The following is a 25,851-nucleotide window of genomic DNA, read 5'->3' on the forward strand; positions in this document are numbered from 1 at the left end:
AAAAACAGACATCTCCTCTTCAGGACCCTGACTTCGTTCACTTTAGCACCATCTGAGATTGCCGACAACCGAAAAATTCCATACAGATGACACAGCTTACAGAGATCCATGTGGCGTTTCTTATTGAATAAAGCAGAGTAACAGCTTGAATCTTAGCAATCTCAGCTCTGAGTGTAGGAAGTCAGGTACCCGAAAAGAAACGCCTGTTTGCTTTTTCACGTTATGGTTAAGTGCTTTGATGTATTATAAATTATGTGCTTTTAAACTACTTTTTATGGTGAAGCTTCAATTCGATTTATTGGATGTCCATTCATTAGTGCATTAGGTTGCTCAAGTTAGAGTCAAGATCAGATAATTTCTAATTTCCTGCGCTTTACATGAACGTTTTCCTAGAGGATGATGATTTTAACTCGCTTTCAATCATCTCTGACAAGAAAACCGAAAGTACTTGGAGCTAGTTCAACTAAAAAAAAATACAACAACAACAACAACACAAAGCAAAAAAGCCAAAACAAAACTACTTACTGTCTACAGGGGACAGGGATTTTGTCGGTGACCTATCTCCACAACTTTCCTCGCCCGAGCTCCTCTCAATGTAACCCGCTGTGAAAGATGCTGCTTTACGAGGCTTGGGCGGCACCTTAGGTGGCGGAGCCTTCTTAAAGCTTTTAGGCTTGACAGCTGGTGGGGCAGGTTTCTTGGGTCTCTGAAAGGTAGAGTCCAGCGAGAAGGTACGTATTCTATCGTTCTCCTTCGACGCCAAGTCCTTAACCGCCATTTTGGGGCCATTGTAATCGATTTCATTTTTATTAGAGTCAGCCACGTGACGTGGCAGGTCAATATCCTCCATTGGAGGGGGAGGGCGGGGAGGAGGTTCATCGTCTTCACTATCTGGTAATGAGATAGCATTTTCTTTATGTAATCTAAACGAAGTGTCCGCTTCCTTTTTATCATTGTCTTTTTCCTGTGAATCAGTCCGCTGGGCGGAGAGATTGACCCCATCGCCAGACGTCTGTAGAACTTCAGAGCACAGATCTTGCGAAACAGAAGTCTTAAGCTGTTCTTGATCTACGTTTTCATGCGGTATTTCCTCTTTTAAAACCTGCTGCGTTGTTGTTTCAGGAATTTCGGATTCTGCCGACGAAGAATCCTCGACAAAAGGCTCTTCATTGACGTTTTCTCTCGCGGCAAGCGCAGCGCGAGAAAACTCCATTCTCTCTTCTTCTGTCGGAGCGCTTTCTGAGATCAATTCAGACGGTTCAACTTCATCTGTGGACACGCCGGAATCTTCTCCATCTAAACAAGTCTCTAAATAACCTTTCCTTTCCTGTGGCGTCAATTCCTCTTCCTCTACGCTTTCCAGGACGTTTTCGTTTTCGTCTGCTTCTTTCAGAGCATTCACAGCCATCCAAATCTTTCTCTGATGGCCTGGTTTTGTGACTCCAATCGCTACTAGGTCTTCCGACGTCATGTCTTGAAGAAAGTCCATGTCATCGAACCCGCCGTCTAAGAACTCGGGTATGTATTGCTCTAGACCAATCAGACGTAGCCACGTCATGATATCTTTCTGCAAGAAAAGCACCAGGTTTACCGTAAACTGATGATATGGATTACGTGAGCATGTATCGGGCGTGCGTGACAGTGTAACGCTTTCCTTCATTCTTATAAGTGAATCTTTGTTTACAAGCTTTCTTGGTTAGTGAAATAACATTTAACCAGAAAACCATGGGCCGAATACGAACAAGAAGCTTGAGAAGCTTGAGAAGCTTAAAATCGGGCGCTTGATAATTAGCTATCTGTTTTGACTTGAAAGGCAGGGTACAGTACAGTAAAAATCACTGCAAAAACAGTCACTTAAACCTATTCAGGCCGGGGGGGGGGGGGGGGCTTTTGAGGCCCTCGCTGACTTTTGACGCTTATAACTTTTTCAAGATTCAACCAAACGCTGCCAAACTTTGCGCGTTTATCGAAAATTTATCTCGCAATAATTTGGTAGGATTAGTTATTGTGCCAGTAACTTGAAATCACCATGGCAACGTCATTTTGACAGGCTTGTTTTCCCAAACTTGAATTTTTCGTGTTTCTATTTAATAATGAAAATCTGGAATGTTTTCAAGATTGCATTATTACTTAATGACATAAATGGTCTCAATTTATAAAAATATATTTCGCACAATACAAATAAACGATTGAACTAGACGTCTAGAAAATATAAATTTGTAACACTTAGCAAAGTGCAGCCTTTTAATAAAGGCGGGGTTTTACCTGAAGACCAAGTTTTCCAACGCTTTAGGTGGCTGACGCATTTCAGTATTTTCCAGTCCTTACACTTTAATGGAACAGTATACAACTCCTAATCAGGTACTATTGTCAAGAAAATGATCACAACTTATTGACCAATGATCAGGTATTTGTTTCATACCATTACTGTAATAGAAACTGGTGAAGAATAGTAGTACTGACCCAAAGTATAAGGGCTGGAAAACACTGAAAACCATTTCAGCCGCGTTTCAAGGAATCCAAAAAAGCTTTACTTATCCCATATATATTTGTTTTGCAGTATTTTGTTAATTTTTGAACGATTTTGGGGGATGTCTGGGAGGCGATAGTTTTTCTCAAAGGATTAGTAAAATGTAGACAAATAAGAAATATTGAAGATTTAATGTGATTTTAAAATTTGAATTTGAAGTTAAAAATTGGTGGACGGACACCAAATTAACAGTCTCCTGACAACCCGGAGTGCTCTTGCGAGGGGGTCAACTGTTTGAAGGTGTTTCCATTCTTTTCTTCAATCCCTTCTTTAAATCTCTTAAAGTTCCATTCAAATTCAGGTAGAACCCCATCTTAATTTTTGTTCTTGTGAGAAAACAACAGAAGTCAAAGGTTGCGTGATATAACCAAGCATGGATTTTAATTCTCCCTCCCTTTCCATCTCCTTAGCCTTTCACCCCCACCTGTCCCTCCCTTTCTACTCTCATTCAATTTAATGTTTGTTTAAATTTCCTAACCAATTAAGTATCGTACTAATCTGTGCCAAGCAATCAGATAATATCAGAAATTTGCCTTAATTTTGATCTCCCATTCCAAGACCTTGGAGTATAAACCGCTAATAAAACAAAACACACTGATAATAATTCTCTGAGGTTATACACCTTGCAGTATTAACGTACTAACAAACTTGATAACAAGCCCCATGTCGTACTAAGGATTTTTACTGATCAACATAGAAAATGAGTTCACAATGGTTTGTTCCCAAAACGTTTTTTACTGTACAGAGGGTCTGTTTATTGACCTGTAACTTGTATACCGTATTGAAAAATTCAGAACGAACCGACTTCTGCCCGCTACCAAACAGCCGTTTACTGGCAGTCTTTGAAAATCCTGAATTTCGTCAAAATGAGCCAAAATAAAGTTTTAAAATTTCCTTTATCAATATGGTTCTTATCTTTTTATTCAATTCTATAAACTGCTTTTATGCAGTACTGTCCACAAAGATTTCAATTTCCTCAAAGTTTCGGGACAAATGGATACAAAATATTTCGTGCAGAATGTAATTTGATTAAGCGAATGTTTTCACGTCTATAAATACTTCAAGCAGTGAATGAAAAACCGTTTTGTTTTCATCGATGAGAACCACTTTCAAATAGTTATGCATAAAAAATAACAATCAGATCAGAATACAATAATTATTAATGTAAGGTCTGACGCTATTATGTCTCGGCAGAGATACTTCTTTTTTGCAAGTTCAAATGTATGCAAATTTCGTGTGAAATGTAATTCGATTTCATTGTCTTGTTTACAAACTCATTCTCAAGAAAGTTGTATTTTCGTGAATAAAACCAATTGGCCTGTTTTGTTTTCCTGATCATGTTTGTCTGTGATTTTTACCAAACATGTGGTCTTTTTTTCGGAACTTTAAGTTGTACAGAAATTTCTATTTTAAACACAGATGTCACTTCCGGAATTTCTCATCTAAAATTCAATTGGTATTTAATTATAATTATTCGAAGTTTTCATTTTCAAGTCATCTTTTTATTCGATAGCTTTACTGATCTCGTAAAAAATTCATTCAAGTTCACACCAATACTGTACACTGCCAATGTTTTGCTGATGTCTTGAGAAGTGTCTTACTAACGTCACTAGTCAAATCTAAAATATATCCAAACCAAGTTGTGCAAACATTCTAATCTTTGTGACAGGCGACTTTGACGCCCAACTGTGCGGAAATGAAAATCGACATACTTCTTTCTAAATATATAAAAAATAGTTTTAAAGTGGAGTCCGCCTCAAAAAAATGTACCGCCAGATCACACTGCTATTTGTAGACGCTTTGCGCTTTGCTTTGCAAAGCGTCTAGTTTCAAAAGTTTCCCACAAAAACATTGCGTGACATCAATGACGTTACCCCTTTTATTTACAAAAATAGCTTCAACTTGTCAAAGCAACTACAGTTTCACAATGGTGATTATTAGTACTTTACCCCTTAAGCTTTTTCCTCTGTCCTCCCGCCGAAGCAAAGAAGAGAACCAGATTGCAGATTAGCCCAAAAGTCGACCCAGTATTCCTACAACGATTTACTGTCAAAACTGAAATGAAACCGATTGGTCCAGGCTATCCCCGTAATTTTTAGCCGACAGGAGACTATCGTCTAGGACGACCAAAGGGTAAACTATAAATCGGCCACGCCCGATTAACAAAACATGCCGTTATGACGCCGGAAATCCAGCTCACGCATACTATACCCCGTGACTCACGCAAACCTCCGACTTATGTGCTACTACAGTCATTCCTTCCTAAACATTTTTTTTGACCACCACCGTACCTTTCTACCCAAAAAACTCATGAAACCGCCCGGTTTTAACCTGTTTTAACCTTTCAAAAATTAGAGCGTTCGAAACTAAATAAGATCCGTAATCACAAACAACATACAGCCGTTTACCAGCACTCTTTAAAACTCCTGAAACCCTTCAAAATCAGGCAAAATAAATCTTTGAAATAACCTTTATCAATGTTTCTTATTTTTTATTCAGTTCTATAAAATGCCTTTCATACACTACTGTCAAACAAAAATTTCAATTTCCTCAAAGTTTCAAGACAAAAGAATGACAAATATTTCGTGCACAATGTAATTTGATTAAGCCAATATTATCACGTCTAAAAATACTTCAAGCAATTCAGTGAAAACCCGTTTTTTTTTTCGTATCAACGAAAACCACTTTCGAATAATCAATACATGAAAATAACAATAAGATCAAAAGGAAGAAAGGAACCTTTCTAATTATTTGAAGACTTTCAAAGCCGTGATATTATGCATCCAATCCGCGATAAAATTTAATTACAACAAAATCCAAGTTCTCATTTTGAAGTCCATTTTTTTCAGTTGATACCTTTATCCAACTTGTGAAAAATTCCATTCAAGTTCCTATTAATACTGTACATTCCCAATGTTTTGCTCAGGTCTTCAGAAGCGTCTTACTAACCAAATCTAAAATAATTCCAAAACATGCTGTACAAACATTCTACTCTTTGTGACAAACGACTTGACGACCAATTGTTCAGAAATGAAAATCGACACAGTTCTTGCTAAATAAAAAAAAAGTTTTACGGCGGAGTCAGGCTCAAAAAATATACCGCAAGATCACACCCCCATTCATAGTCAGAAACCAGCAAACCATCTAGTTTGCTAAAAAAAACACTGCGTGACATCAATGACGTTACCTTTTTCATTTACAAAAATAACTTTAACTTGTCAAAGTAAGTGCAATTTCACAATGGTGAATATCAGTACAGTATGGGTCCCAGTTCTCGGCCGGGTCCAGTTCTCGGCCACTTTGTGTTTAACGCGTTTTTTTACACTCCAGTTGAATTAAAAGAAAAAGGTATTTCCTTCAAACGATAGACTGATTCATGTGCTTTAAGTATCTTGAGTTTGATCGTTCAATTCGATATAGAAAGCTCACACGTCGAGTTTACGCGGAGGTAGGTGAATTTGCATTCCCGAAAAATTTGTTTGTTTACGGCTCCTTAAAATTCATGGATGTAGTTAAATTCGTATTTTATCCAAAAGCCCCCACCATACGAGCTAATTTTTGGCATGTGAAACGTAGAATAATTCAGCTTTCTGCTTTAGTTAACTTTTCGTTGAACCGTTGTATTTTTTGGTCTTAATTTACTTCGAAATTTTTTCTTGCGACGTTTGCGTATTTGCCAGTTCTCGGCCACCCTGCTCGCTATCACAGCTTAGCGCTTGGTTTTTAATATAATTTCATCTGCTGCTGCCAGAATGAAAGAAATAAATGTTTTAAAAATAAAGTTCAATCTTATCTCTAAGTTTTGAGCTGACTCTTGTCTTGTCTATTATTTCTACAACACCTAAATCTTTCAAGACCTTTTCACTGCAAAATAAACCATCTAAATGCACGGGTCACACAATGCGTTGCTAGAACCTGCACATAGGCAACTAGGCGCGTTAAAATCCTTCTTTTCTAAAGTAAAACAAAGCCTCATAAAAATAATTTGGGATCGATATAACATAAATAGGTTTACAGAGTGATTTTATGACTGTGAAAATTAATTGAGCATTTTTTTTTACAGATAATTACGCACAAGCTTTTTAGTGGCCGAGAACTGGGCCCACAAATGGAGCTTTTATTTTTATTATTGCTCGGGCAAATTAATTTTTGACCGGTTGATAGCTTTACACCAAAAAGCTGAATAATGTAGCTAGCTCTGGGAGAAATTTCAAGTTCCTGCGGTTCTTCTGAGGTAAGAAATACAAGTTTACGTCAAAAGTGGCCGAGAACTGGGCCCCATACTGTACTTTGCCCCGTAAGCTTTTTTCTCTGTCCTTCCGCCGAAGCAAAAAAACACAACCTGATTACACATTAACCCAAAAGTCGACCAAGTGTGCCTGCAACGATTTCCTGTCAAAACTAAAATGAAAACCATTGCGGTATGCGTCACCCGTAGCGGTTTTGTAGCAACCCCAAGCTATCCCCGTCTTTTTGGCCGCGCCAGGAGACTATGCTCTAGGACGACCAAAGGGTAAACTATAAATCGGCCACGCCCGATTAAAAATCGGTTAAGACTATAACATTCAGTAGCCGGGGCACGTTTGAGGGGAATAATACTTTACGATATATTTTCGAGAAAAAGGGAGAAATAAAATGTCAAATTTAGGGCGGGGGCAAGAGTTTTCACCAAGCAAGCCATTCATTTGTTCATGTCAGCACCATATTAAACTGTTTTATCGGACACCGAATAAGCAATCCTGAGTCTCAATTCTTCCAAACATTGTGTTGGCGTAATGCAACAATCTATTCGTTTTGTCATTACTCGTTCTATTCCTGAATGAAATAACCAACCCTGCATCAGCATGTGCAAATCGTTATAATAGCTCACCGGTTTTTCTTTCGGAAATACCGTCGTTCCTTCCAGTTTGGCTGATTCTGATAGAATCTTTTTCCTGTGAAAAGTTTTCGTCACGTTTATGGCCGTCAAATCCTAACAAAATGAAAACAACAAAAGAGCTAAATAGATAAATAAAAAATAAATAAAATAATAAGCAAGCATATAAGCAACGAAGAAAGATAGGTAAGCGACTTATTCATCCCAATGCCAAAGAAGTTTGAGTAAATTTACTGTTTTCAATTTTTTTAATAACGGAGGCTTTCGTTATACAATTTAGAATAAAAATCAGCGAAAAGAAATGACGTTTCGATGAATCGCGGTTCATCATTATCAAATTCTAAAAAAGTCAGATTCTGATGAGTTCAATATATATTAAGAGTGCGTGTGAAAATCTCGTTGCATAAGATTAAAGACTATACAATGTGAATTGTATAGAGTGTTAATTACGAACTAAGTAGTTTTGCTTTAATGGAGTCAGATTGAGTGTTCAGTTTAGGTTTTAATTCCTGGATAAAGAGCATTTCGAAGATCAAGCATTCAAATTTCCCGCGACATTTCTTCAAGATTGTAAATTGCTTGTTATGATCTTTGTTACTCTGGTTGTGGGCGTGAAGCTCTTTATCCAGGAATTAAAACCTAAACTGAACACTCAATCTGACTCCATTAAAGCAAAAATATTTAGTTCGTAATTAACACTCTATACAATTCACATTGTATAGTCTTTAATCTTATGCAACGAGATTTTCACACGCACTCTTAATATATATTGAATTCATCAGAATCTGACTTTTTTAGAATTTGATAATGATGAACCGCGATTCATCGAAACGTCATTTCTTTTCACTGATTTTTATTCTAAATTCATTTTTTTTCTGTCTTAAATTGATTCAACTCCCCTCCACTTCCTAGGTAAAAGCTAATTAAAACGCACACCGATTTACCACATGAGGTTTTCAGTAGGTCAAACTTCTGAATCATTAGATCATTGTGTCTCCGATTTTTTTTTCTTTTTTATGACTGAACACCGTAAAAATGACACGCCCGAGGCCGACACATATACAAGCACGATGCTGTTCACACAACAAATGGATTAGCACATGTGATCATGAATTCACCACTTTGAATTGTACACTGAGTGAAGACTACACGGTAGCAAACAAGGCAACAAGCTACGTTATAAGATTTCCGGTCCGTACCCTCGGGCATGTAACTAAATAAACCATTTCAAAGATATGAAATACCTATTCGTTGTTACGTTATCATTTCTGAAGGGGAGGGGGAATACTGATGAGTCATAAAGTTCTAATTATTTTCTGGCCTAAAGGCAAAATAATAATGACTCTATACATCTGAAACCGCACTCTTTTGGGTGGAACATACCTGTATACCGTTTATAGAGAGTTCCCCGGTTTTCTACTATAGACTAAAAATTGTTAAGGAGTAACACTTCCCGAAGGGATGGAAAAAGACACTATACGATTTTCAGGACTTAAACTAAGGTCACCGAAATCCCATATTAATATAAAAAAAAGCAGGCCCAAACCAACAATCTTTAGATACAAGTTTGACGAAATTTAGGAGCCATAAAAGCAAAACTGTTCACAATATAGTAACAAGCGCAGTTCTTGAACCACCTTCGCTGAACACGTGTTTCGTGAAAGAAATCCGAGACAAATTCAATATCAGAGATATGACCTTGGATCACCTTGATCCGAATAAACAGTGTGGATTACTAATCTCTCAAGTGCTGACAAGTCGTCAAGCAATAAATCAATAATTTATCTTGTTTCATAACAAAGAACGATTTTCATAACACACTAACGTGAATGACATCATTTGGTCATCATTAGGTCTGATGGTTTATGTTCTTTTTTTCTCTTTTTTCTAACTCAGTCATCTTACTGATATAAAAATACTTTTATCCCCTACAAGATAGATCCAGGTGTTTAAAATTAAAAGATTTCCTGCATGTGACATCCACTGCTATTTCAAACATATTATGCCAGTTGGAAGCATCAGGACATGCAGAGTCAATAGTTCTTTAGGTGATATCTTGTTTATGAAGACAGATACCGTTTTCAGCGAATTGACAACCCGAACACAAAGGTATTGTACTGAAATAGGTTTCATTCTCTTCAGAATGTCAATTTTATAGTTTGTGCAAATCATCTGTCTAGGTGGCCGTGTTCTTGTGATCTATAAATGCGGAACAGTTGCCCGAACAAGTTCTCCTTGACTATTGTGACCAATCGGGCGTTAGCCCCCTCCTGATATACAATTAAAAGTCTTTCATTTATTCCATTGATCTCTGTACTAGCTGCATTATTAAGCCAAGAGAAGAATGTAAAACCCTTGAGCCAAAAAGCTAAGTAAATCCACACTCACTGCATGTTCGCTGTTCAAAAGCAGTTGAAAGAAGAACAGAGGCCTATGATAAGTCGTACTTTTGGACTGAGCAATGTTACGTAATGTACAGTCCTCACATGGCAACGTTTGAACTTTCACTAAAAATTAAGCCTGTCTCTCAGAGCAAAGACATCAAACCCTTACTAAACTCTGAGATGACCTTGGAACATATACAGTTTCAATAATTATGACAAACTTGCATTTATGATGCATTTATTATGTCAAATACGAGAGTGGCAATCGTTCTAAAAGGTTCAAAGTGACTTTTGGCAAATCGTGCTTGGAGCAGCAAATAAAAAACTCTTGAATTTCTTACCTCTGCAGTGATTCCAAGTACACTGGTCATGTCGAAACCTCCTTTTACAAAATTATCGATGTAGATAGTCAACTTAAATTTCTCCAGCCAGTCAAACAACGCGTTATAATCTCGCATCTAGGAATATAAAACAAAAAAAAGAATTTTAAGCAAAAAAAATAATAATAGGAAAAAAACGGAACTGATCATGGGGAAAAGCCGCGCTCAGTTTGAATTAAATAAATGAAATATGGCAGGGTGACACTGAATTTACAGGCTCGCAAGTTAAATAATTTTATTTTTTAAATAAGTTAAAGGACATAATTAATGTACAGTGATTACTGAGAAAGCTAACAAAAACAAAGCACAAGGAGGGCATCAATATTGTAAGACAACAACAAATAAAGCTTGATGTCAATGCAAAATAAAACTAGATATCAGCTTTTACCTAGCGTCTGAAAAAAGCTCTTCAGGCTAGGTCTTGTAGCCACTGTCTTACCTAAAGTTCCAATACCGTGCAAGTCACCTACACTACTGAAGGCATTCAACAGTACAGAGGAAATGATCAGGTTTTAACCACATAAAACTCAGTGACAACTTGTTTATAAAATTAACCGAGGCATTTCTAGCCAACCGCAAACGGCAGGTGCTCAGGGGGGAAATTCCAGTGTTTCCGCGCTCTGCAATGGCAACTGAATGCTTGGCGTGACTAAATAAGGTTAAATTCCGCGACTGGCATCCTGAAACAAGTTTATTCTCCTCCTACATTTCCTGTTGCTGCTATTTTATTTAGCCGGCTATTTAAAGAACATTACAGCGGAAGATAACCTTTACGATCACACCAAAAGAGCAGAACAACTATTCCACTCAAATGGTTCCTCCTAGAAAATAAACTGCGCATTTTGCAAAGATCTTGTTATTACTTGTTGTTGTTCTCGACACGAGTGTAATAGAGCACTTGATTTACGTAAATAATGTCTTACATGGGCGGAACGAGCCACTCTAATGCTATAACTTTCACTGACGCAAAACAAGCTCTTGAAACTTGACCTTCCGACTTCCGTCATAAAGTGCATCTTTCCGCACAGTATCATTCTCATCTACAACCTTTAAACACAACTCCAGCAGAGATTCTCGGGTGTTCAATAAAAAATAGGTTAAACCCGCGATGAGGCTTTCTCTTAGCACATACTAGTTTAGTACAAGAGTCATATGGACGCCTAAATCAACATTTTTAAGCTTTGACTCACCTTTAGCGGGATTTGACCCGCAGCTTCCGAGGGATTACCCGCGTCTCCTGTGGAACAAAAATAAACACAGCATGTTGAATACAACGGAAAAACCACAAAAACAGTAACTAATACATTCATATACGGTAACAAAATGCTAGGCGGTGGCGAAACAGCCGCCCTTCACCCCAAGTCTCTCATGATTTGTCTTGAAGGGAAAGGATCAAACCAACCCCTAACCATTGTTCACTGACACCAATAAATCCCTTGGATCTTTGCAGTAAAGGAGGATTGCCACGAAAAACAGTAGAAGGGTGTCCAAGGTACCTTTACTTGTCTTGTAGCGCAGTTACAAGTCAAATCGCAAGAAAGTTGGCGAGTGACAAAAGGTTATCAATGCCTAAAGTTGAGATCCTCATTGATTTTTATGCCACAAAAAGAGAAACATTCACTCTTCTAGTCTACCTTAAAGGTACAAAACCGACTGCCGGATCTCATTTGTGCCATGTGATACTACTTGTTATGTTAAATACTCAAGGAACGCTTATGTATTTAGAAATTACATCATACTTTCCTGATGAACTTTTTTTTTTTACGTCAAACCCATATGTTTCAAAATTCCATAAGCTCCACGGATATTAGGCCGTAAAAGCATTCGCGTGTGCAACTTGAAACAATTTATTTGCGAAACAAGTCAAACAAGTCCACGGCGAAAAGTTCCGATTGGTGTCGTCCAATCAAAAACTAGTACGAGTACAAGCATATGCTCACGTCAACTTATTGGCAACACAATACACGTCAGGTTCCTTTTACACACTGCTGCAGATAATCGCGGGCTCGGATTCTGACTAACTGTGTCCCAAAACGTTTATATAAAAAAAAGCCAACTTGTCCGCTATTCCAGTAAGCTGGGACACAAAAGGCTCACTTAGTTTTTTTTACAAGATTTCTAAGTCACTAAATTCCATTTAAGGTAATCTTCTTAGCATGGCCAAAAGAAGAGCCTCTAAAAGTAATTTACGTCAATTAATATTGTTTTTGGGATCACCGCCAGCGAACGTGAAAAACAACAACGTTACGATCGGAATGTTCTGAAAGTTATTGGTTTTAATGACAGTAGCAAGACAGAGATGACACCATTTTGCTCAGCTAAAAACAAAAAGGTTTGGCTGTAATAAACGTGCTAAGATCTTGGTTTGGCTTACTCTCAGTTTATTCCATATGCGACTAAAATACCTCCGAGATGTGCCAGTAAAAACAATTAAACTTCTACCACAGCGTATTATTACGTTACGTAGCGAAATTTTTCTCGTCGGATCCTAAAAATCCCCTGCCCTCAATTTATAAGGTTACTGATGTAGGGAGCATTGCGTGGGGCTAGTAGGGTATCTGTGGGGTGTTTAGGGCGGTTAAAGGAAGGATTGTAAAGGGATTTGTAGGGGTGAGTAAGGCATTTGTTTGCTTGTTACATTGGTGCTTTGTCAGGGGGGTTGTAATAGGGTCTGTAGGATATCAGAAACCCATAAGGGTTGAAAACCCTTATGGGTTTCTGAGGATATTTATAGGAAGGATTGTAAGGGGATTTATGGGGTGGTTTGTAGGGATGAGTAGGGCACTTGTCGGCTAGTTGTATGTTGCTTTGTGGGGGGGGGGGGGTTGTAAAGGGATCTGTAGAATATTTATGAAAGGGTTGTAAGGTGATCTGTAGGGTGGTTTGTTGGGGTGAGTAAGGCATTTGTCGGCTAGTTGTGTGGTGCTTTGTGGGGTGTGGGGGGGGGGGTGGGGTTGTAAAGGCGTCTGTAGGATATTTTTAGGGAGGATTTTAGGGAGATTTTGATAGAGGTGTCGAGGAATATAACAGTACTTGCCATGTCTGTTAATATTGACATACTGATGGTTGACTGACACTGCACAGCTCTTCATCATCTCGTAATCCATTCCATCTTTACTTTCCCCTATAGAGTGATGCCAACACATTAGTATTCTCATTCTCTCGATAAATATTCCAGCAAATTAAATCAAAAGCCCTTTGGGCTTAGTGTCTCGTGTCACTTTTCAGAGTTTATTTAAAAAAGAAATCGCTTTTCACGTCTATTTATTGCTTGCAAAGATATCGAAAATTGAAAAGCGTGTATGTAACATAAAAAATCAAATTCAAAGTACACTTCAGCATCTGGCCGTTAAACAGTTATAGGACTCCAAAAACAGCAGAAAAAGATGACAGACAGATACTTAGCTGTGGAAAAACGCTGTATTGCACTTTGGTTCACTAAACATTCATTCTACTGTATACTTATACTATGACTTCCATGTGCTTTTTGTCACGCTATATGAAGTATCGCTTTGGGTGTTTATTCGTGACCGCTTAGCCTGTTGTGTGACAATGACATGCGAGTGGTGATGATTTTGTTAATTCTTATAACCTCTTCTCCTGATTTAGTATTGATATTGTGAGGAGAAATTTGATTTTGGTCACTCTTGAGCCGGTCTTAATGTTTTTGTAACGCCAAAGCTACAACGCAGCAGCTGATGAACGTGTAAATTACAGTCATTTTCTTCGCAATTTTCTTTCAATTTTTCTTATTGGATGAAATTTACTGAATGAAATATTCTGCTAGGTTCTGTTAATTAGGAAACATTCGATCTTGCTTGACACGTGATTCCGCGCGAACGTACGCAATAAACAATGTAGTAGTGTTTAACTCGCACAAAATCGTTATCAAATCTCACGTTTAAAGGGAGACTTTAACTTCTACACAGAGCTACGCTGTTTGATAACTGGTCATAACTTTAAAATGGTTGGGTATTCAACATAGGCGTACGAGGCGGGGGGGCGAGGGGGGCTGCAGCCCCCCCAGCGCCGAAAATTTTCGGGCAAAATGCTCAGAATTCGGGCAATAAGCCAGAGAAAAAATTGAAAATAAGCCGACAAATCTCAAAGTTATGTTCAAAACGAATAACATCAGCAAAAAAGTATTGGAAATATACCAAACTTTGTGGTTCAGAAGTCTAAATTTCTCATTTCTTGTCTGCTTTCGTTTCCTCTCGCAAATTGCTATAATGATGTTCAATTTTTCTCGAAAATTCTGCCTGACCCCTCAGTTTGATTCAGCAGTAATCATTTTGAAGTGAGTGGGAAATTGGCGAGGGCGACCAGAAGTTAGGATTTTCCATAGCTTGAGAGTTTGCGCACGGTGGATCCAGTGTAAGACTTTGAAACAAAGCTGTTACAGATGTGATGAAGCTAATGCTCTGATAATGCTTTTGACCTAAACGTTTGGTTAGTTCTAATGGCTAGCCTACAAAATGTTTTAACCCATTTACGCCTGAATGTTTCAACCACTTTTCTATAACTTACAAGTGGGCGAAAACAATGTAAATTGGCTCCCCAAAAATACTTTAATTTTTTTCTGAACTAGAGTGAATAAATAAAATATTTCCGAAGAAAAAGGATTCAGTGCATTGGGGGCGGGAAGATGAGAGACGCTGGGAACGAGGTTGTGCATTGACATCTACGGACAACGCCACGAAATTAATTAGAGAACTTTAAGAAGGCAAGGTGCACAACTATTTCAATGCACGTTTTGTTGTCCATTCTATATGCCTCTCTAATTCACTTTTAACGCATGTCATTTGTTTTCGGGCAATAAGGTTTCCGCCCCCCAGGTCCGAAGGTGCCCGTACGCCTATGGTATTCAATCGACTAACGATTCAAACGATTTAAACCTTTTGTTCAAACAACATGTGCAATGTGTGCAAGATTAACTTTGTCATTTAATCCCGAACCGCCAACTAATTGCTTAGATTACAATCCCTCTTTAACCCCGATACAATCTATTTCCACGGCTAAATTTAAAAATGGTTGTCTACACAAGGATAAGAACAATGCTTACAGATCGAACAACTGATATTTACATCGTCCTCCCTTTCGGCAACATTTTTACCATTAGGTATACTAGTTACGTAGATATGAAAGCTATATCTGCTATATTCCACGACGGTAATCTCTATAAATACAGTTGGAGCAGTAAATATCCTGTTGAAACCTGCACCATTTTCCTACGCTTGGTAAACAGAAATGATTTTCAACTACTTTCCAAAACTGACAAGATAAAATAATAGATATCAAATGAAAGCACGCTATTCTTTAAATTGGCAAAGTAAAGCTGTTATTCTGATACATCTTACAATTGCACTAATTAAAACTTTACAAGCGTCCACAAGACAAGACACTCCAAAGAGATTTTAGAGCTTCATTCATCCATTAAGAAAAGTTAAAAACTGCTTTTCTCGCTCAATTTAAGTTGCAGTATACAGCAGCGTTATATGCAGTCTATGCACAACAACGACAACGGAAACTCTACAGGCAGGTCCATCTACTGACTTGTTGATCGGACACTTCTGCTTTTCAGATCCGTTCTAAAACTCAACAATATAATTTCTCTCTTTCGGTTAGTATTTTGTATTATGCGTTTGTAATAACCTGGTGTATTTCATTCTTCTTCTACGCGTTTTCTGCTTTAGTTACAATTGATTTTCATTGATTTTCATTACAATCTTGTCGCAAAGGTTAGAATGTTATTTATAGAACGCAAAACTTGTCTGTATTTTTTTGATAACTGCTGGCTGCAGCTCAAATATATCCAAAATTGAAAAGCGTACAGTTAATTTAAAGAAAAAAAATGCGTCACATGTACGTGTATTCCTCTTAATAGCTTCATTCATCCACTGAAAAGGCTGTTGTTGTCGTCTACAAAAGTTGTGTAATATTGTAGCGTGGAATTCACAGCAGGATATATGAACCTACATGTAGTGCCACTTGACTCAGGTCAATCTTCGGGTCAAAAAAATACAAAACAATGTATGTTTTACGCTTTAGATTGACATTTCTGCTCTTCAATTCTAAGAAAACTCATTAAATATAATTAACATCTTTCGGTCATACATTGATGTTCTACCTTTATCTCAGAGCCGAGTGTAAACGAGGCTTTGCAAATCGAAAGTGTAAATGTTTCTCTCGATGAATCAGAACCGCCCGAGAAAAGAAAGGCAAAAAAGTACGACTCCAGACTGGCAGAGTTCTTTCATTCAAATGTGGGGAAAAAGTATGGAACAGCACAACGCAAGATTTGAACGATCGGCTGAAATGTTCCGTGACGCCCAGAGCCGGCAAATTGACTGAAACAAACGCCACAGTTAACATTTTTGAAGATTTGACATCAAAAAAATTGTCTTTATCTAATCGTTTATCTTCTGTTATAAAATTGTTGTTATTCGTGCCACAAAGGTCACCCCTTTCAAAACACATGTTGTGCAAAAGTCACGTAGCAATCATAGTCTTTTTTTAGGATGCTCGTTTTTTGTTCAACCTTTTTCAACGCAATTCTCCAACGAACTTTCAACATGCCAAATGCTCGTTCCACTACAGATCGTAGCGCACCGAACTTTAGGTTTTAAACTTTCTCTGCTTCTGAGTCAGGCGTCCTCTGTCCGGTTAGGGTTTCACTAGCCAGTTCGTTAGCGGATAGGCACTGTTGCCAGCTAAAAGGGGCCTTATTTCCATTTTTATTGCCTGTTGGATCACTAAAAATTTGCTCGTTTGCTGCAAGTTCAGAAGAAAAAAAAACATCATCTCTTTTTAGCGTGTATGTATTTTTACATAACAAGCCCTTTACAATAAATACTCATAACCTACTGTTTAATAAACCAGCGCGTTAGTTGCGACCTTTGTAAAGAAACATTAGTTCTTTGATATGAAATTCCGGCGGCCTCAGATCAATAAGGAAATGTTGACATGGCGGGAAAATTCCGCGGCCTCACAAAGCAAATGTTGACATGGCGGGAAAAATATTGACATGGCGGGAAAATTCGGCGGCCTCAGAAAGCAAACACGCATGGAATGCACCTTTCCCCCCTGTACAATTATCTCGTGTCGTTATGACAACGTCATACGACACGAGACAAAAAGGATGTGGATTGCAAGTTCACATGAAGAATGTGAAAAAAGAGCGAGGATGCGTGTTAGGTCTGTTTCATCGATAAATGAAGATTCCTTCGGGTTTAAAGGCCGGTTTACACGTTTACACGATTTGTCGGCCCGATTTGTTCCAAGCAAATTTACACGCTGCGATTCTTCGGTCGGCTTTTCTTTGCCTATTCAAATTAAAGGGATGAAAATCGGCCCGATTTCTAAATTTGTGACACTGCAACAGATTTTTAAGAAATGGGGCCGATTTTTAAATGCGCACTAATTTTCTTATCAAATCTGGGCCAAATCGGGCCCACAAATCGTAACGTGTAAGCCTGCCTTTAGACTAGGAAAGGAAGCAACAACAGTGCTAACTAAGGTAAACATTTCCTCTATGCAGAATCCCTTGAATTAGACCGCCTTTCTTTCGAACTTTCGTCCTTCAAACTTCATTTGGTACAAGTCGACTCAGGGAGTGTAAGGTTTAATGCGGGAAAATTAACAGTCGATTACCAAGTTGGTAAAATCAATCGCCTGCCAACACGCAACAAAACGTTTTTCACCCCTCCTTTTATCTAGTTGTCCTCTAAACAATTACAATAATAAACCTTGGTAATATTTCTTGTCATACCTATCATCCACGATAATAAATATTAAAATGTAGTACCTGATAAATTTGTCTCCTTATCGCCTTGTTCTGGAGCTTGATTGCTTGTCCGGGCAGTTTGTGCTGCGTCAGCAGAAACACCTCCCGTCATGGGCACATAATTGACATCACTCGAAATATTGTCCCAGTTATATTTCACTGGCGTGACAGCACCTGGCGTGACATTTTCGTAGCCCCTGGCATCAGTTGTTTTTGACGATGGTGTGTTAACAATAACATAACCATCCTCACCCTCCCCCGGTTGGTCGACATCAGAGATGATCATACTTTGCATGTCACTAGTGGGTTTTCCTCTGTTCGGCAGCTGAACGTTCTCGTAAGCTAGCTGCTGTTTCGGCTGCTCTCTCACATTCCAAGGTTGCGGTTTCCATATATCTTCAGGAGAGGGAGGAGGCATTGCTCTCTCGCCAGATACCAAACTTAGATTCATATCTTCGTATCCTTTTCTCGACAACTCGGGACTTGCGACCCGCCGTGAGGGCTGCTCGGTAACTTCGAGTCCCGTTTGACACGCGGGACTTGTCTGACCCTCGGGACTGGATTTTCCCACAGGGTATATGTCTTGTGGAAGAGCCGCAGGAGGTCTTCCAGATTTAAAAGGTGACTGATTAGACTCCGGGACACCAGTGGGGGTGTCGTCTTTAGACGGCGCCCGTGTTTTAGGCGGTAGCGAAGGTGGTGGATTGGCTGGATTACGCACCCAAATATCTTCCATCTCGTTTGAAACAGAAGGCTTCTTTTTCTCTTTATGAGGCAGCTGTGGAAGATCTTCACATTCATCGACCTCTTCCACATTTCCATTTGGCCCTGGTAAACGAACTTCAGCATATTGCGTTTTGCTGTTTGTTTGATTCGCTGCCGCATTAGAGGCCTGGGGAGGAGACATTGGCGCTTTGTCAACCTCCACCTCCACGTACTGGAGGCCGGGTCCGGATGCGAGTTTGACTGAGCCTTTTTTGGCTTTGAGTCCCTTTGGAGGTAAAACTGGTTCAAAGAGGGCCTTTTTCGGAAGAGGGCTGGGGTTCTGTTCCTCATCTTCATCGCCCCCACGGCGTGGTACCTTTTTACCAAAACTACTTAGTCGAGGAGAATTTCTCTGAAAACCCGAAGGTGGCTCTAAGGAGAAAAAAAAACGCAAATAAAGAATTTAACAAACCAAATTACACAATATATTAGCATTCTTTAGAACTGTCGAAGTGATCAGAGCTGGGAAATTGAGGAAGAGAGAGGCGCTGGGTTAGTATTTTTTATAATAACATTACCAGTTGTGTTTTAAACAATGGCTACGCGTCCAGTCACTTCACTTTAGAACGAGGGGTACGCCAGGGTTGTCCCCTCTCTGGTATGCTATTTATCATCGCCATAGAAGTTTTAGCTCAAAAAATCTCTAATTCCAAAGAAATAGAAGGAATAAAAATACAGAATAATAAAACGGTTAAATTATCACAATACGCCGATGATACCACAGCCTTCCTCGCTAATGTTCATTCCGTAAATAACCTCTTTGTATTGCTCTCCCGATTTGAAAAGTGCGCAGGGCTAAAGATAAATGTATCAAAGTCTGAAATGTTATGGCTTGGCTCAATGAGACATAGAAAAGACCAAATTTTAAATCTTCAAATGACAGATGAACCTGTCTACGCTCTAGGTACACACTTCTCGTACGATGACAATCTGTCAGACCAAAGAAACTTCTTCGACAAGCTGTCAAAATTACAGAAGACTTTAAACTTTTGGTCTCAAAGGGATATCTCTGTTTATGGAAGAATAAACATTGTTAAAACTCTAGCCCTTTCAAAAGTCATATTCATCTGCAGCTCCATGGAAACGCCACTACGATTCGCTGAAGAAGTGAATAGAATGATTTTCGACTTTGTATGGAGCCACAAACCTGCGAAAATCAAAAAGTCGACTTTGATAAAATCTAAAAAAGAAGGTGGCTTAGAAATGAAAGATTTCGCTATTTTTGACAAAGCTCTAAAACTAAACTGGGTAAACCGCCTATGTTCAGACCACGACGCTCCATGGAAATATATTCCAACCTCTTTCCTTGCCAACGTCGGTGGCACTTTCTTATTTCAGTGTAACTATGACTGTAAGCTTCTTTGCCTAAGTGAACACCTCCCAAAATTTTACAAAGACATCGTAGCCCTCTGGCAGAAAATCACTGTGACTGATCCTCAAAATAAATCTGAGGTACTAGAGCAAGTAATCTGGAACAATAGGTTTCTAATTGTTAATAAAAAATCGATTTATTTTTCACATTGGCATCAGGCTGGAGTCACGCACATATCAGACTTACTTAACACAGAAAAAAATCACTTTCTATCTTTTAATTCTCTTTGCGAAAAATTCAAGACTAAGTTTAATTTTCTACAGTATTACAGCATCATTTCTGCTTTCCCTCGCTCGTGGAAAAAGCTTTTAAACTCTAACGACCAACTACCCATAAAACCCCTTGATTCAATAAGCGATTCGTTGAGTTGCAAAACTCTCTATGACAAACTGGTATCCTTGGAAAAGCTATCTCCCCCCACAGCAGAAAGGAAACTTATTGAATATGGGGTAGAAAAGAACAATCTGTGTAAGGTTTATCTTTTACCATTTAACGTTACAAAAGAAACCAAAATGATGATGTTCCAGTACAAGATCATTCATCGCATCCTACCTACCAATAGCTTATTACATAAGATGAAGAAAGTTGACTCCCCAACTTGTCCTTTCTGCCCTACCGAGCTCCATACCATCTGGCACCTTTTTATAGAGTGCACTCAAGCAAAATCTTTCTGGGTAGAGTTTCAAGATTGGTATAATGCTCATAGTAGGAAAAGAGTCCATCTTTCGAACTTAGATGTCCTATATGGTATTTGGACTCTACTCGTGGTTGTTTAGCCCTAAACCATCTTATTATATTAGGAAAATACTTTTTATACCGTAACACCGGCCTAAAAAATAAAGTTCAGTTTAACGAGTACATATCCCTCGTTCGCGACAAACTATTATTAGAAAAACATATTGCTATCAAATCCGGTAAATACGATAACTATATCAAGAAATGGAATTTTTTACAAAGCAATTAGTTTCCTTTTGTTTTTGTTTCTCGCTAGATCGTTCATTTTCTTTCGTTTTCTCTCTGTTAATGATTATAGACAATGTTATTTGTTATTATTTTCTTTTTGCATTGTTAGCCTAAGTGTTGTAATGTTATCCTAAGTGTTGTAATGTTAATAGTATTGACTTTAATAGAGTAATTTTTGTAACTATTTTTTCTCACTGTCTAAGCTGTACTGTAAAGTAGCTCCTTTTGTAAAATTAGACATCTATATTTTGTAATCATCGTAATGTTGTATGTTAAATGTTGTAAGTACTTGCAATAAAAAAAAAAAAAAAAAAAAAAAAAAAAAGGAAGAGAGAGGCCGTTTACAAAAGACGCTATCTCCTAAGTGGCTGACATCTAATAAAGTCAACTCTTTCTGGAGGCAACCAGTTTGCGTTCGATTTAAAAAAACCAAGCATGGCTCCTGTTGGCTAACAATTACGATTTTACGGTTTTATTTTCCCCTTGCTGTCGCTGCTGTTTAATATACCTGAAGGTAATGCGACCATCTGGTACGATCCCACTGGCAGTACACCAGCTTCCTTAAGCTTTGGTGACTTCTTGGCTGAAAATTAGAACATCAAATCAGTAAAATACCGGCTGCATGCGAACATTGCTGTTAACATCACTGCAGTGTGTTTTTAAGCCGTACAGTGTGCGTTTGCTTTGTTCCGAGTTATAGCCAATCAGAACAAGGATGTTGTCTTCTCAAACAATCAGATGCAAAACGAAAATCAACCGTGATTTGGCGCATGCGACTTTTCCCGCGCTTGCCGCCGGTTACATGTTTTCCCGCGCTTTTTACAAGTTACGAGACTTTCAAAGCTCGCTGCGGCTGCCAGCTTCATTTTCCCGCGCTTGCCACTGTTGCTGATTACTTTTTAAATCCGAATTCTGATTGGTTCATGACACATTTTGCGGTGTAGCGATTGGATCTTCTTTCGATTTCGTTTTAGACTATGTGACATTTGACAACCACTCACGATAATATTACAGGTGGCCATTATTTGACTGTTAAGTAACATGTTGCCTCATAAATGTATGTTTGCTGAAAATGATAATGAACTATACCAACCAGAAGAGCCTTTTCTTGGCGTAGTTAACCTGACGAAGTTTTCAGGGAAGTATCCAACTTTTTCTTTCTGAAAATAGTATTTCAGATGAATCTTAGAGGTTAACAATGGCCGTTTTCACACTAGAAGACGAACAAATCGTCCAGACGGACAAGTCGTCCGACGATTTGTTCGTCTAGTGTGAATTTTTAAAGACGGCTTTTAGACGACTCGTCCAAAATCATGTCCGTCCCGTTTTCACACTAAAATGATTTTTCCGTCTCAGACGATTTCTCCGTCTCTAGTGTGAAAACGGCCAATGACATGATTGTACTTTCAAAAGAGTTAGGTTCATGTTGGAATTGGACGAAGTTATTCGTTTTTCAAGAAACTGGGCGGGGTGGGGCGGAGTTTGGGGGGGGGGGGGGCAACTGAAGAAGTTGATTATCAACTAAAAGTTGATAAAGACAAATTGACCGCAGTAGGGAATTGGAAAAGCTGACGTTTCCAGCGTTAGCCCCACTTTGTCGTGCCCTTTAATTTTATTAATCTGTAGCCTTTAATGTTCCGACAAAGCGCTAACGCTCAAAACGTCGACTTTTCCAAATTCGCTATGGGACTTGGAGTGTGTCCCTCAATGGCGGTTAATTAACCTTTGTCAAGTTCAAGTTTTGTTTTCGCAAAATAATTGAGAACTCACATGATGATAGAAAGTCAGGTTGTAGTTATCAGTACAATAAGGGGCGACAAGAGTAAGCCACAACGTAATGGAATATAAAGCAAATCCAACAACAACAAACTTACATCTCCACTGATAACTTTTCCTTTCCATCTTTCATTTTGGTGTTGTTCCAGCACCTGACGTAACAGTTAAAAACAATTCAACAAAAAATTACTTTCAATTCGTTACAAAACATCCACACGGAAGTAATCAACACACCCTAGCAATTCTCTTTTAAGTCTTGATCAAATAGAGACCAAGGCAGACGCAAAAGACTTGCACAGACTGTCGCTGACTTGCGATCAGCTTGATGCAGATTGAATATGCACGGAACTCGGCAAGTCGACGCAAGTTTTTACCGTTTGGTCATCGAAACTAACCTACAATTCAAGCCACTTTCAATCCGAGTACGAGAAACTTGTCATTTCTTCGATCGTATTTCGGGGAAATTAGCCAATCTGTAGCACGAAATGCTTTTACTTTTTTTTTGAAAACCTGCATATGCTTGTGAGTCAGTTTGACCACTCAATTGAAGTCTGTGCACAATTCAGCAATATTTTAAAACTTTAGGGTAATGGACTGCGTACTAGTGTGGCTCCCACTAAACTTCACGTGCGAGAAACCTCACGTGGAACCTTGCCGCGCGTTTTGTGCCTCTCAGCCGTGATACGCGAGCGTTTTAGACATTCTAAAGTTTCTTACGATGATTGTTTCTCCGGCCTTGAATGAAAGTGCTGTAGAATCCAGCATATTGAAGTGATCCCTCACAGCTTTGGCGTATACAGTGGTATCTGCATCTGCCGCGTCTGAAACAAGTACACAAAACATTTCAGTTATCTCACAATGGCCGATGTTATGATGCCAACGAATTAATGTCTAGACTAATATCCAGTCCCGATAAAAAAACCGGAGACGTAATTTGATGGACATAAATACATTCCGGAGAAAGGATATTGATTTTGTCTAGTGACATGTCTACAAGACACCTCATTAAATGAATCAAGTGTAGACCAAGAAGTTATTGGTCTTCAACATCTGTCTGAAAAAGAAATTCCTTTTAGTAATAAAATCTCTCGTCCAAACAACAAAAACAAATTCTTATTGTTTTGAGATAGAAAGACAAGGGGGGCAGCTGGGCATGGCTTGCATATTGTGATTCAATTTTACTCTTGGTACAATTTGGTAATTTTTTCTTCTTGTGCATGATAACATGTGATAATGAGTATAAAATAAAGGAAGATGCCAAATATTGTACTAAGGGTAAAATTGAGCCACACCCAGGGGACTCCCAAGCCCTCCCCTCTAGTATCCATCACCGCCGCCACTGAATATAAAGGGAAAGGGGTATTGATCCTGCACCCCATGGCTTCTCTCAACTGGGTCGCACTCCACACCCAACATAGTCACAATCAAGAAGCAGGGGGGGGGGGGTGGTGGAGTGGTGAGAACGCTTGCCTCCAACCAGTGTGGCCCTAGCCTGCTAATGTGGCCCAGGTACAAATCCTGGACCCACCAGTTGTTGTTGGTTTTTGCCCTCGCCCCGAGAGTTTTTCTTCAGGTTGTCTAGTTTTCCTCCCTCCACAGAAACCATCACTCAAAATTCAAATTTCGCTCTTCACTCATGTACACTTAATAAGTTCTTGAGAGCTCTTCAGTATTACGAGAGTAATTAAAATTATTTTTTTTACATTTGCATGCAGAGTTAAGGCAGTCAATAAGGAGACTGGTTATTCTGAGTTTTAACTCCCTAAAAAGGATAAAGCAGACTTACCTTTTAATAGTTGTTTAATCTCTGCTGATGCTTTTGAGCTCGTGAAAAGATTAACCACGTCAAGTGCTGTGTGTCCCTCATCATTCCTGATGTTTGCATCAATGCCCCACTGGAGTAAAAAAAAAAATGAGATTGAAATGCAAGAAGTGGGGCACTTGTCGCGAGATGTGAGAAATGGGACACTTAAAGCCTGGTTTCCATATGATTGCAGACGATCACAGTGGATCGCAGACGATCGCAAAATCGCAGAAATTTACTGAACCCTGCGATTGCAACGATCACAGGGGGAACTGTTTCCATATGATCGCAAAAGACCGTAGAAGTGTTGAATGGTGTTGAATGATGGGATCAAGTATCGATATTATGGGATAAGTTTCGATCGCAATTAATCGCAATTGTGTTTCCATATGATTGCAACGATCATAGACGATCGGGATGCAGGGAATAGAACTTGGTTCTATTTTCTGCGATCGATCGCAGACAATGACATAAGATCGCAGATGCATGTTTCCATATAATCGCAGATTGCAGATTCAACCTACAATTCTGCGATTGTCTGCAATCCATTGCGATCGTCTGCAATCATATGGAAACCAGGCTTATTGTCATGGAACAAGGAACATTGTTTAATTTACTTACATCAAAGAGGAACTTGACCACCTCAGTTTTACCATAGAGAGCAGCTTCATGTAAACATGTACCATTACTTGTCACCAGATTAATGTCTGCATCAGCTTCCAATAACATTCTGCAAAGAAAAACATTAACAAAAATAATTAGACTATAAACATGTTTTTAAGGGGAAATAGTTGTGAATAGAAACGAAACGCAGTTTAAGCCAAAAATCGAGAATAATTTCTTTTTCAAGGGTAATGCATGCATGATCTCTAAATAATGACAAGAGAAGCAATTAGAATGCCATGCAACAGAACATCATGAATATTTACTTAAACTTGATATCCATGGAGGTACATCTCATAATGAAACTTCAGTGGCACCATAACCCAGGAAAAAGACAGCATGTTTTTTGTTCTTTTTTTTTTAGCTGTTTCACAGAAAATCTTACACCAATGACATACACTAGTGATTTTTGTCTATGATTTCTTTTAGCCCCACAGGGAATCAACTTTATCTCATCACAATTTGGTGCAGTTTTGCGGTAGTTTTCATTTTAACATGTGGTTTTACAAGACTAAGCGGTGTGCGGTTATTACAAATTTTAGGTCGTGGTACACT

The 25,851-nt window shown here is 38.7% G+C and overlaps 1 protein-coding gene across 5 annotated transcripts in view; it reads right to left on the reverse strand.

The window, feature by feature from the left end:
* LOC144632388 (uncharacterized) overlaps positions 1 to 25,851 on the reverse strand; it is a 37,788-nt gene that overhangs the window by 5,062 nt on the left and 6,875 nt on the right. For 4 of the 5 annotated variants that reach the window (XM_078491026.1, XM_078491024.1, XM_078491025.1 and 1 more), the window contains exons 7-18: positions 25,255 to 25,363; positions 24,616 to 24,724; positions 23,547 to 23,650; positions 22,928 to 22,981; positions 22,147 to 22,213; positions 21,562 to 21,636; positions 17,975 to 19,090; positions 13,208 to 13,294; positions 11,361 to 11,407; positions 10,132 to 10,248; positions 7,401 to 7,502; positions 526 to 1,567 (exon numbers count right to left, since the gene is read on the reverse strand). In XM_078491026.1, coding sequence (XP_078347152.1) covers positions 526 to 1,567; positions 7,401 to 7,502; positions 10,132 to 10,248; positions 11,361 to 11,407; positions 13,208 to 13,294; positions 17,975 to 19,090; positions 21,562 to 21,636; positions 22,147 to 22,213; positions 22,928 to 22,981; positions 23,547 to 23,650; positions 24,616 to 24,724; positions 25,255 to 25,363 — 3,029 coding nt within the window. The remainder of the gene's footprint in view (positions 1 to 525; positions 1,568 to 7,400; positions 7,503 to 10,131; positions 10,249 to 11,360; positions 11,408 to 13,207; positions 13,295 to 17,974; positions 19,091 to 21,561; positions 21,637 to 22,146; positions 22,214 to 22,927; positions 22,982 to 23,546; positions 23,651 to 24,615; positions 24,725 to 25,254; positions 25,364 to 25,851) is intronic. The other variant, XM_078491023.1, reaches the window with a different exon arrangement.

The sequence above is a fragment of the Oculina patagonica genome, chromosome 12 (genome assembly GCF_052425735.1).
Source record: "Oculina patagonica isolate OP01 chromosome 12, crgOcupat, whole genome shotgun sequence".
NCBI lineage: Eukaryota > Metazoa > Cnidaria > Anthozoa > Scleractinia > Oculinidae > Oculina > Oculina patagonica.